Source organism: Solanum verrucosum, unplaced genomic scaffold, assembly GCF_900185275.1.
Source record: "Solanum verrucosum unplaced genomic scaffold, falcon-dt-bn FXZP01000196.1, whole genome shotgun sequence".
Taxonomy (NCBI): domain Eukaryota; kingdom Viridiplantae; phylum Streptophyta; class Magnoliopsida; order Solanales; family Solanaceae; genus Solanum; species Solanum verrucosum.
In genome coordinates this window covers 869167-882477 of record NW_026020420.1, presented here as the reverse complement: position 1 = coordinate 882477, position 13311 = coordinate 869167, and the positions used below count along the sequence as shown (strand labels likewise).

General features: G+C 29.3%; 1 protein-coding gene across 1 annotated transcript; it reads left to right on the top strand.

The window, feature by feature from the left end:
• The first annotated feature begins 5339 nt into the window (after positions 1–5339).
• On the top strand, positions 5340–11418 carry LOC125840984 (polygalacturonase-2-like). Its single transcript, XM_049519974.1, has 9 exons — positions 5340–5691; positions 6364–6495; positions 7322–7486; positions 7693–7713; positions 8836–9043; positions 9141–9222; positions 9812–9920; positions 10291–10407; positions 10971–11418. The coding sequence occupies exons 1-9, from the start codon at positions 5395–5397 to the stop codon at positions 11229–11231; spliced, it is 1392 nt and encodes a 463-aa protein (XP_049375931.1). The 5' UTR covers positions 5340–5394; the 3' UTR covers positions 11232–11418.
• Positions 11419–13311: the final 1893 nt, after the last annotated feature.

Below are 13311 nucleotides of genomic sequence, written 5' to 3'. Positions count from 1 at the left end.
AAATTGGACCCCCTTTATATAGGTAAGATATTTGGACAATTGTTACCTTATTAACTGACTTTTAACCTAAAATTAGGTAAGATATTTATATTCTTAACAGATTAACAGAATATGATAAAATAACATTATGTTTCACATAATAATAATAAAGAACCTAACTTCTAATAAATAGTAATTTTGTCCAAAATGGACACAGATGACGATTGATATATGAACTTGGTTCTTAAATTTAATACTAATGTTTTGGTCCATTCCTCGAATTTAATATTTGGCCTAACAAATACGTTTTTGGTTGACTCCTAGTACATAATTTATTAATATCAATAAACCGAACAAACAAAAGTTATTTTGCTCTGTCGAACTCATAAAATATTCGCGTTTTGGTCCAAAATTTGAAGTGTTTTTTTTGGTAAATAAAGATTTTATTTATTATCAAAGTAGACATTACGATTCATAAAAAGTACCGTATAAACAGTCCCAATTCTATTCTAAACTAACTTATAGCATCCTAACTCTTATAATCTAGACTCCTCCCGGGTAGAAAATGAGTTTTTGTAGATATCCAAAATTTGAAGTTTATTAATTCACAATTCTACTCTTTTTATTAAGTTATTGAATTTTAATTTCATAATTTAAACATATGTTTAATAACTTTTTTGAGACAATTACAAAAATTAAACTAAAATTACTCGATTCGATCAAACTTATAACTTGTACTCTAGCTATGATGTGTGTGACCTATGTTATTTAACTTTAAGCTTGCTAGGAGAAGTTATTACCTTCACTTAACTAACTTGAAAATGTCACAATAAAAGATGTTATATTAGCTATTCCATTCTTTGCTTGTTCCCATAATTTCTTTTTATCTTATCTAAAAAATGAAATTAACTACGTGTCACATGTTTTGCTAAAGAAAACAAACATATAGGAACATTATATGTAAATTATAAGTTCAATGAAATTATGTTGGAAATAAGGAAGTTCTTCATTATCATCCTTAATTAAGTAATTATCATTTCTTAATAATTAATTGTTTTTTTCTTAATACTAATTATTTTAGTGGCTATGATTTGCGGTAGTGTCCAATGTCATCAAGATAGAGATAACACATCAAAGTACTTGCTGTGTTTTTTATTTACACGTTTCTAAATAAAATATTAATTTGAAAGTTCTTAAATATTTTATCTTGATTAATTTGTGGTAATAATATTATAATTGTAGCTATATTATATTTAACATCAATAATATAATATAGATATTTATGATCAGTACTCTGTATAAATATCATTAAAGGCTTTATTGATTCTGACTATAGTGACGTTAACTCAATTATATTGTCGCTAGAAGTTTTGTAACAATAAGTAATGTCGTTAAAAGAAATATTTATTGCCACTAAATATCTCTTTAAATTTGTTGAAGTGTTTATGTCTTAAATATGACCTCTCTTCACCAAATATATGCAGTATTATAAGTAATATAGGAATTTGTTATGCGAAATTTAATTATTCATATATCTGTCGAGAAAAGCAAGCACAAACAAAGGTGGCAGAAGAAAACTCAATCTAAAGTTTTTCCTTCTATTTGAACCAAGAGAAGACATAATGCAAGAACTAATATCGTCCTGGGTAGCAAACAAATCAACCAAAACAAATAATATAACAAGGTAAAATCAAATCAATACACGAGACACCAAGATTAGCATGGAAAACCTCTTCGGGTTGAAGAGTGAAAAATCATAAGGTCAAAGCTTCATTAAAATCAACAAGAGTTACAAATGTGTTCTCCAAAATGACCACTAAAGAAGTGTCAAACAATAAGCAACAAAAACTACAAGATAACACCAAAAACTAGAGAAATAAAAGGAATAAAATCACCGAAACATGCAACTACTGTTCATGAGCAGAAATCTGGAGCTATGAGACTCCAAATTCACCTTTCTCAGTTCCCAATCATAGATTAAGTTGAAAGAAATAAGTTGTCTAAAAATCAGCTCAATTGGACAAGGAACGAAGCGAAAATCGCGATTTGAAATTGATTGGTAAGGCTTGTGCGAAAATTTGCACTCTCTCACTTTTCTCTACATATGACTGCTGATAAATGGTTTGTTAATAATCTGAAAATAAGACATAAAAGAAGCCTTACATATATATGTACCATAGTATTGGATTTATGGACAAAAATGGGCTGGTCCAAATTGATCTTTTATTTATCCACATAGAGAAAAATACTCAAAACCCAACAATATCGGCTATTCTATCTTTTACTCCACATATATAAAATAATGTACATAAATTCTCTCGTAACTAATTATACATATATTAATTATGAGGATTGTAAACTAATATGCAAACGTCGTATTTGACATACTTATAATTAAAATACACTATCAAATACGACATTAGTTAATTATGTTCTTTTTAGGAAAAAATACGCGAAATGGCAAACATCTAAAGTATATTATGTAATATAGCTATAGTTTTAGATTGTTTTTAAGTCATGGCTATTGTTTCATGAAATTTTTCTATTCGGTTTTCTAATTGTATAATTTGTATAATTCAGTCCTTGATTGTTAAATCCAGATTTTGTATAATTCGGTTCCTGATTGTATAAATCCAGAATTTGTATATGCTTACCTTAACTATTTGTTTACGATTTATGAAAAAATCATAATAAATTAACCTATTTGTATATTGACAAGTGAAATATACAAACGATGTTCTAAAAAATTCCTAAATGTATTTGTTTACCATGTTTATATATACTTACCATAATTGTATATTTGCAAGCGAAATATACAAATTGTAGTCTCCATAGCAAATGAAACTATAGTCAGAGGCGTATGCAGAAGGGGGTCATCGGGTTCACTTGAACCCATGTTTCCCTCCAGAAATCATATATAGTAATGTTATTTTTTTAAATTTTTTTGTTAAATATAGATGTGTGAACCCACACTCGAAATATCATATAATGTGATGATGATTTGGTGCACCTCTTAATGAGGTTTATTTTATTTTATTTTTCTATCTAAAAGTGGGTAACACCCCTCTCTAAGTGGTTATTGATAGTATTTTTGACGTTTTAATTAATTAAGCATTTTAATTTTGGACCTATAATTGTTTGATCAATGATAGAAACCTAAATGTCAAACCGATTAGATCCACCTTTTGGTAATAGTGCACCTATCATCTCGAAATCCTGAATACGCCTCTGAGTCTATAGGTATAGTCCGTATAGAGCACAATTACCGAAATCATAGCTATAGTGCCTTATGTCACCCGAATGCCCGTCGGTCGATTCATCCCATTTTTTTCTTCCTTGTAATAAACCATACACATATGAGGAGAGATTAAATTAGAGATTATTTTTCCATTTAGAGAAGATTAATCAATTAAATGTAACTAAACATGTAAAGTTCTATAAAGGTAACAAAACACGTAAACTGCTATAAAGGTAATTCCTATTTAAAAGATAAATAAATGCTTAAAAGAAGTGCCAAAAAAACACAAACAGACAAATAAAATTAAACCTACTTCAAGGGAAGTTCTTCTTGTATACAAATAAACAAATTCAAGTTATTCACGACATTTCTTTTTGGTTTTCAGTTGTGGTTCCGTATTTATATTGAAGCCCGATCAATTTAGATTTGCACCGTATAGGATCTGATTCGAAAAAATATATATGCCATTAATGATTTTTCATACCCAAAGCTCGGAATCAAAATATGTGATTAAGAAAGGATAGTCACATTCATTGTACGTCCTTTGCTAATATTTATTCCGGCATTATCAGTCTTCATGATGCAATGGAACGGAAGACAAAAACAATAGAAAATGAATTTATTCGTGTTTAAAATTTATTTAATTTTTAAAGATGAGTTTGGTGATGAGAGGATCTCGAATATCTCAAATATTCCACAAACTCGTGGAATATTCCAAAAGAGATCAAATCCAAATCATCTTAATTCGAGAAATACGTCAATAACGACCCTCGAATTATGAATATCAAGTCCAAATTATCATAGTTTGAGAAATACGCCACTAACGGCCCTCAAATTATGTAGATTAAGTCCAAATCATCTTATAAGTCTGAAAAATACGCCACAAACGGCCCTCGAATCAATGAATAAATATCTTGAGAAAAATCAAGGAATTACAAAATTGTACCCGCATCTTGATAAATAAAATTATGTTTCTTAAAAAAAAAAAGAGTTTGGTGATGAGAATTATAATATAAAACTTTTTTTGATAATATAGAAATTGTGTGTGTATCAGTACTGAGATCGAACTTTGCTATCAAACTTTTTAATCAACGAAACTTGTTAACAAATTGGATTAAGAATATTGTACTGTTATTTTTCTTAACATTTTAACTCAGACTACATGGAATGTTATTTCTCTTTAGCTAGCCTGCTTGATCAATCTTCTAAAATCAGCTAGGTTTTTTTTTAAAAAAATTGATGAGAAATAATTTCTATTTGACCAGTTAATTTAAGAAATATTTTTGAGCAATAATTAATATTTAATCACGCTTTTTAAGTGTATTTTTTAAAATTAAAAAATAAATTATTATATTATTAGAGAGAAGTACTTTTAAAGAAATTAAAAACAATTTCTGTTACTCTTATTTTATATATAATTTGATTGCCAAAAATATCAAACATTTAATATTTGAAATTGATATCGAGGGATTGCTTCTTGATTCAATTGAATTACAATGAACTAATATTATCAAATTAAAACTTCTTCAAAACGCAAATTAATTAATTTGATGTCAAAGTAATTAATTATAACAATAGTAAAGCACCTTAAGAAACCATAATTTGAAAGGTTACCTATGCGCTATGTATGAATCAAACTTAACTTGATATAAATTTTCTTTAATTTATAGTGTTTGGTTCATCGAATATAATCTATTATTTCCATCTTAAATTATTTATTGTAATTTTCTAAAAGTAATTATCTTAAATTATTTTTTAAAATTACAAACATTTAAATAAAATGAATATTTAACAAAGAAAGATTATATCTCAAGTGACAAAAAGTGGTAAAATAATTTTGTTGAATCATTCAAAATAATATTTTTTTTAAGAAGTGTGTATAAAAATACAATAAATCATTTAAGACGGGGGAGAATACAGGTCGACAAATTGTCGATGAAACTCTTTCGTCTAAATCTCGCTCATCGAAACTAAAATAATACCCATTATAACCATATTGATCAATTTAAACCCCCTAAAAAAAATCTATAAATAGACAAATCCTTCCCATATCATTTTATTATATCACTTCCATACCTCTTATCATAAAAAAATAAAATAAAATCCATACTTCTCTTTTGTCACAAAAATCTTTTTCAATAGACAAATTTAAAAACCATACCATATAACAATATATCATGGTTATCCAAAGGAATAATATTATCCTTCTCATTATTATTTTTGTTTTATCAATTTCAACTTGTAGAAGCAATTTTATTGATGATGATTTATTCAAACAAGTTTATAATAATATTCTTGAACAAGAATTTGCTCATGATGTTCAAGCTTATCTTTCTTATTTGAGCACAAATATTGAAAGCAAAAATAATATTCATGATTTCAATAATATTGAGAAGGTTGATAAAAATGGGATTAGAGTGATTGATGTATGTAGCTTTGGAGCTAAGGGTGATGGAAAAGCATATGATAATAAGGTAAGTATTTAAATATTGGAATATATTTAATGGGGATGAAAATGATAGAGAATATTAGGGATATTTGGAACGACGATAAGTTATATTTTATAATGTAGAAAATTATTTTCTCGTGTTTAGTTATCAAAATGTAGAAAATGAGTTTTCTCGTAAGTGAGGAAGTCATTTTCCATGGAACTATATTTTTTTACTTTTAATAACGGCATAGTACTCGCTATAATTAAGAATAAGACACTATTTTTGATGTTTAGTGCTCGAAAAGTAATTTCATCAAAATCTCTCTAATTTTGCTAATATTACTATTAATTTCTTATATGTATACTTCTCAACCAAAATAACAAATTTAATGTAATCTAATAAGATGTACTCAGTCTTTAACTTTATCTTTATGAGATCCTCGACAATCGCTTTTATTGGAACTTTGAGATCAGTTATATGAACGAGCTCACACATGCATAGTTTTTATATGTATATATTTTTTTTAAAAATATCTTCAATCTACCAATATTGAAATATCAAAAAAATATTTTTCATAAAAAATAATTTCCAAAAAATATTATTAATTTTTTTTAAAAATGACTTTTATCGGATCGAATACATACTCGAGAGTTTCTTGTAAGTATTTACCACTACATTTGGTAGTGTTTCTTATCGTGTTCAATTATCTTTCAGGCATTTGAGAAAGCATGGAAAGAAGCATGTTCATCTAAAACACCTGTTCAATTTGTGGTTCCTCAAAACAAGAATTATCTTCTCAAACAAATCACTTTTTCAGGTCCATGCAAATCTTCTATTTCAGTGCAGGTTAGCGTATTGATTACTTCCCTCCCCGTTAATAATTTATTTGTCTGGTTTTGACTTGGTATGAAATTTAAGAAAGTTATCAAAGAAGACTTTTGAATCTTACTAACACTTTGCTACTACAAAACTGAAAGGTGATGGATAAATTTTGTAGATAAACAACGAATTTCGTCACTAATTTGGTGAATTAGTGAGGAATTATCATAGATTTATGTTAGGTATGAGCAACTTAGCGATGAATTAGCTAGTGATGAAGTTTGTAGCTAATTCTATTTGTTTGTAGAGTAAAGATGTGTAGAACAGACATACTAATTATGGTCTTAAGTATGTCACGTGGATAGTTCAAACTAAAGAATTGTCAAAAAGAAAGAAAGAAATATTTATTTTTAAAACGAAGTAAACAAAGTATTGACAAATAAATTCAAATCAAGGGAGTATATTACTTAATTATAGGAAAAAGAAAACAACACTCTATAGTAAAGAAAACCAACAACTACGTACAACATATTCAGGAGAATCTAAGTAGAGTGGGTGTAAGCAGACATTATATCCCTACAAAGACTTTTGTGGGGTAGATCGAGAGGTTGTTTCCAGACTCGTGGCTCAAGAAAAAATATTTTTCTAAATACGTTTGAAAGAAATGTTATGATGAAAATATGAAGAAAGAACATATCGACATTAAAAAAAATAAAAAAATAATCGAAGTAAAAGAAATAACAGTAGTAATAATAGTGATAAATGATAATTTTGAAGCTTTAGTACTAGATAATTTTAGATTATTCATTGTTTCTTTAATTTCCCTTCTTATATTTTTCAAATTATTATGCAGATTTTTGGATCCTTAGAAGCATGTGATAAAATTTCAGACTACGCAGATAGAAGGCATTGGATTCTTTTTGATAGTGTTCAAAATTTAGTTGTTGGAGGAGGAGGAACTATCAATGGCAATGGAAATGTATGGTGGCCATATTCTTGCAAAATTAATAGATCACTGGTAATTTTATAACCTTGCTTATAAGTTTTACGCTGTGTCGCTCGGATTCTATAAACTTCTTCCAAAAATAAAAAATAATGTATATTTGAAGGATGTGTCACGAATGCATCACATTTTTAGAGAATTCGAACAATATTAATTTTATGTAAACTAATTCTTAGAGCATCCTTGCCTGATCATTGTTACCCTTTTTATTCTTCATGCAGCCATGCAAGGATGCACCAACGGTACGTTAATTCATTTGATTTTGGAAATTTGTTGTATGTATATGTGTTCGGTATTTGTTTTGGGTCTGATTAATTTAAATATGTACGGTATAAAGCTCATTAAAGGAAGAAACGTCCTCTACAATGATTTATTCGGTTTCACGATTTGAATCCGAGTGAAGGCGCGTTTAAAAGGTTTGAAATATATCCGAACTTTGATCGAAATTGCTGTAACAATCCCAAATTTTGGTAGGACCTATTACCCTCCTGCATTATTTAATAGTGTATTTTAAAGATATATAAGTGTCCAGTTAGACAAGTTACTGTTTATAATGATGCAATATTTATGGTCTGTCCAAACTTTGGGATAGTTACAACAATTTAAGTCAAAATTTAGATAAATTCGAACCGTTTTCCCATAAATCAACTTACTCAAACGTTGATATATTGTTTATTTCAATGGATCTCTTAATATATAATACAAATAAAAATGATTACATAGTTTGCACTATATATAATGTGATTGTCCAACAACCAAAGGTGAAATGAAATTTGCGTTTTGTTGTATCCCAAAGAGAATTACTATATACGTAATATGTTGGAGTGGATAAAAGATCCACATTGGTTGGGGAATGGACTGATGGTCTCCTTATATGGACTTGGGCAATCCTCCCCTCATGAGCTAGCTTTTGGGATTGAGTTAGGCTCAGGTGTCATATCTTTACATGGTATCAGAGCCAAGTCCATCCCCGTTTGGGCTCCTGGTCCACGCGCCAGTTGGGCCTGGGCGTGAAGGGGGGTGTTAGAGTGGGTAAAAATCCCACATTGGCAGGGAATGAACTGGTGATCTCCTTATATGGATTTGGGCAATCCTCCCCTCATGAGCTAGCTTTTGGGGTTGAGTTAGGCCCAAGTGTCATATCTTTACATTAAATCGATTTGTTCACACCTCAAAGCCTACCTTCTTTGATTATATTTTCTTATTTTTCTAACAGTTTTGATCAAAGCTATTAGATTCTGCCAAATCTATATACTGAAACTCTATCTCTGCCGCCTCTGACTCTCGAGACGTTTGATTTAGAATGGATGAATGATTATTAACCTTCTAGTTACATATTAAAACTAATATTGTTTAATTTTCAGGCCTTAACCTTCAACAATTGCAATAATTTGAAAGTGAAGAATCTAAAGAGTAAAGATGCACAACAAATTCATATAGAATTTGAGTCATGCACTAATGTTGTAGCTTCAAATTTGATGATATCTGCTTCAAAGAAGAGCCCAAATACTGATGGAGTCCATGTAACAAATAGTCAAAATATTCAAATATCTGATACTACTATTGGAACAGGTTTATTTGTTTAATTTTTATTTATCCAATTTAATTAGAAAAAAAGGAGTATTTTTATTTTATGAACTAATTAATTAATTTTTAATTTGTTGGATAGGTGATGATTGTATTTCAATTGTTAGTGGATCCCAAAAGGTGCATGCCACAAATATTACTTGTGGTCCAGGTCATGGTATAAGGTATTTAAAATTTCATTTATTTCCATTTTCTTTATTTCTTAAAAGGTACTATAATATAATAATTACTTTAAATCCCTTAATTAATTTATTGCCAAATTTTTGTTTTTGTCTTTATTATTTATGACTTAACTCATTTAACTTTCAATAATTGAGATGTGTGCTTAGATGTGTTATATTTGAACTTTCTTTTTAGTAGTAAAATATCCTCAAGTTTGGAGCAACGTAACAATACATGCTTTAACATAACACATATAGTTAATCAAAAGACGAAATGATTAATAATTTTGTGAATTTGATTATTCACAAGAAAAGGGATCGTTCAAAGTGTACATTTCAAATAATCGAAGATTAAGTGTTTATCAGATATCATATGGACTAAAATTAGAAGAACTAATAACTGAGGAATCGAAAATGCTATTAACTTATTAAAATACTATTCTCTTTTTTATATTAAATTAACTTATTAACAGTGCTTTATAAATTATAATCTAATAAAACATGAAATAATTATTGATGAAATACGATTTTGGTACCTATAATCTTTTTGTGTATATTAACCCTCATTTTTTTATTTTTTTTCATGGATTAGTATTGGAAGCTTAGGATCTAAAAATTCAGAAGCTCATGTGTCTCATGTTACTGTAAATGGAGCCAAATTTATTGGTAGCGAAAATGGAGTTAGGATCAAGACTTGGCAGGTATATTCCCCCCCCCCCCCCCAACCAAACCCCCCAAACCCTTTTTTTACAAAATGATTTCCGGATATCGATATTAAAGTCTTACTAAATTCAAATTCATGCTAAAAATTTCACATTCGGATAAAAGTATGCATTAGACTAACTTTCTATGTTAAATAGGAAAATAGTTCAGATTATTGCACTTGTACTATGTAAAAATATTTGTCTTTCGTTAGAAATTTGATTTATCCATATACTTGTCGTTACCGTTTTGGGGTCATGGTTAAACCAAACTTTTAATAAAGAGGGGGCGAGAATTTATTATTTAGAGATTTAATTAACATGTAATTAAGCATTATATTAATTAATATAATGTGGTTTAATTATGTAGGGAGGATCTGGAGAAGCTAGCAACATCAAATTTCTGAATGTGGAAATGCAAGACGTTGAGAATCCCATAATTATAGACCAAAACTATTGTGATCAAGTTGAACCATGTAAACAACAGGTAATTATTGATTAAGGAACAATTAATTATATTTTATTACTTCTTAAATTACCTTACATCATTAAAAATTTGAGATTTTTTTCACTAGTTGTAACTTTTTGAATAGATTTTTAGTAAATGATAGTATTCATTTATTCTTTTTTTTTTCTTCTAACTTATGGATCTTTTAGACTATGGTCTAAAAATCCTCTTTAAGAAAACTGAAAATCATATGAAAAAATGTTAGATCATGATCTAAAATTTTGTAAGTCATTCAAATGTTAGACGTCATATAATATTTTGTATGTAAGATTGAGAAACATATGCACAAAACATTAAATCCAAATCTAATGATATCTGAAATATTGATTCAAAGTCAATCATGACTGACCGGAAATTTGACTACACAACGAGTAGTACATGCATGTGTTAAGCATATAGATGAAGTCACTTCAAAACGAATCACATATAAGTAAATTATAACCTTAAAAAAAACATTTGTGTAAATCGTAGAAATCATAAAGTTTGAAAAAAAAAATGAATTCGGCCTCTAACTATTATTTAATCTCTTTTGTTTGTTCCAGTATTCAGCAGTTCAAGTGAAAAATGTGGTGTATGAGAATATCAAGGGCACAAGTGCAACAAAGGTGGCCATCAAATTTGATTGCAGCAAAAACCTTCCATGTGAAGGAATTATAATGAAGAATATAAAATTAGTAGGGGAAAATGGAAAACCTTCAGAGGCTATGTGCAAAAATGTCCATTTTAACAATATTGAAGATGTCTCACCAAAGTGCCCTTCAGTAGAAAGTTCAAAGGATGAAGCTCTTTTGTATAATTATTAATTTATACTATAGATTTTCAATATAGCAGATATGATATAGCACAATAAAAGAATACCTATTAAATATTATTAATATATATGGATTGAAGTTTTAATAAGACTACTATGTATTTCTATTTTCTAGTCAAGATTTACAATTGTACTCTTTTTATATACAAAAATAATATATGGTTGTTTATATGATGTAATATATCCCTTTGGTATTTCTTATTGAATTATAATGTCATTATGTAATAACTATTTTTTTGCAACGACTGTATTTGTCAATACATAATATATTTTTCATCATTGATAATAGGGATAAAATATTGTACGTGTATCACTTTGTGACTATATATAAGGTTTTTGTTTTGTTTTGTGTTGGTCTTTTTGAGCATTTTAATATTTATTTATTATTAAAATAGTCTCATAATTGTGTCCTAGGCTTAATTGCATTGCAGCCTTAGTGAATGTGCAGAGAACGTTGGAAATTATGGCATTTCTTTTGTTGTCCGTTAGTGGACTTTTCTTATGCCTACTCACTTTGGTTACTCACTGTGCATGTGTTTTATTACTCATTATTTGGTGGTTACAAAACGTTCAACTTGAGGTTGCCGTTAGTGGCAGAAGGTGGTCTACTATGACCACTAATTCTTTTCATTACTTCTCCATTATTCCTTGTAACTTATGTAACCTTTAGGCCATTTATCTTCACTATTTACTACCCCATTATCTTCCTATTCATTTCTAGGAAGACTTTTTGTACTATAAATAGTGGTGGTCTTCATTTGGTTTGGAACACACAACATATAAGAAAAATATAGAGTGAAAGAGTTGGTCAAAAAGAGAGTTCTTATTAGTTGAAGGGAGGTGTTCTTTTTGTGGAGTTTTGGACTCAACTCTTGTCCAGAGTTGTTGAGTTATATTTTGTGATTAGGATGTTGTATCCTGGAGGGGACAAGTCAAGAAGGACTACTGCTGGACCGGTGAAAACATTTGTTGCAGTGGACTTGAATCTCCTTAAAGAGAGCGAGATATCCGCGCCTCAGCCTGAAAAGATTTATTTCTTCATTTTTTATTTTCAATTGTAATCTTGTAAGTTTTCACTAACAATTTTAAGGAGAGTCATTATGGCTACAATTGAAAAAAATGCGGATGTCAAGATGGGAGACCTTAACAAGCCATTTCAGTTCAATGGTAACCATTTTAAGAGATGGAAGGGTAAAGTACTTTTCTACTTGAGTCTTCTCAATGTTTCTTATGTGTTAACTGAGAAGAATCCTAATAAAGTAGACATCACCTCTATGAATGATGATGAAACTATTTCTCATCTAGAGAAAGTGGAAAAGTACGATGGTGATTCCTATAAGTGTCGGTATTATATTCTTAATTGTCTATCTGATAATTTTTATGATTATTATGATAGAACTTACTCTAGTGCAAAGAAAATTTGGAAAGCATTGCAGAGTAAGTATGATACCGAAGAGGCTGAAGCGAAAAAATATGCGGCTAGTGGATTTTTTCGTTTCCAGATGGTGGACAACAAATCAGTGGTAGACCAAGCTCAAGACTTTATAATGATTGTTGGAGAGCTTAGGTCCGAGGAGGTTAAAATGGAGATTACCTTATTGTTTGTGGCATAGTGGATAAACTTCCACTTTCTTGGAAGGAATTTCAAAAAACTATGCGCCACAAACAAAAGGAAACCTCTCTTGAAACCTTGATAATGAAAATCCGCATGGAAGAAGAGGCAAGGGACCAAGATGCACTTTTACAAACAGAAGAGAACAACATCACAACGAAGGTAAATTTAATTACTTCAAATAATGCTACTCCTGAATCTCACAAAAATACTTCTTTGAAGCCTAAGAAGAAAAAATTCAAGAAAAATAATGGTAGACCTCCCAAGAAAAATAATGGTGAAAATATCCAAGCACAAAATCAACAAGTTCAAGACAAGGGACCATGCTTTGTTTGTGGCAAAAGTGGGCATATTGCTCGATTTTGCAGATTCCGGAAACATGGTCCTAACCCTCAGGCAAACGTTACCGAAGAACCTTTTGTGGCGGTGATTACCGACATAAACATGGTTGAGAATGTTG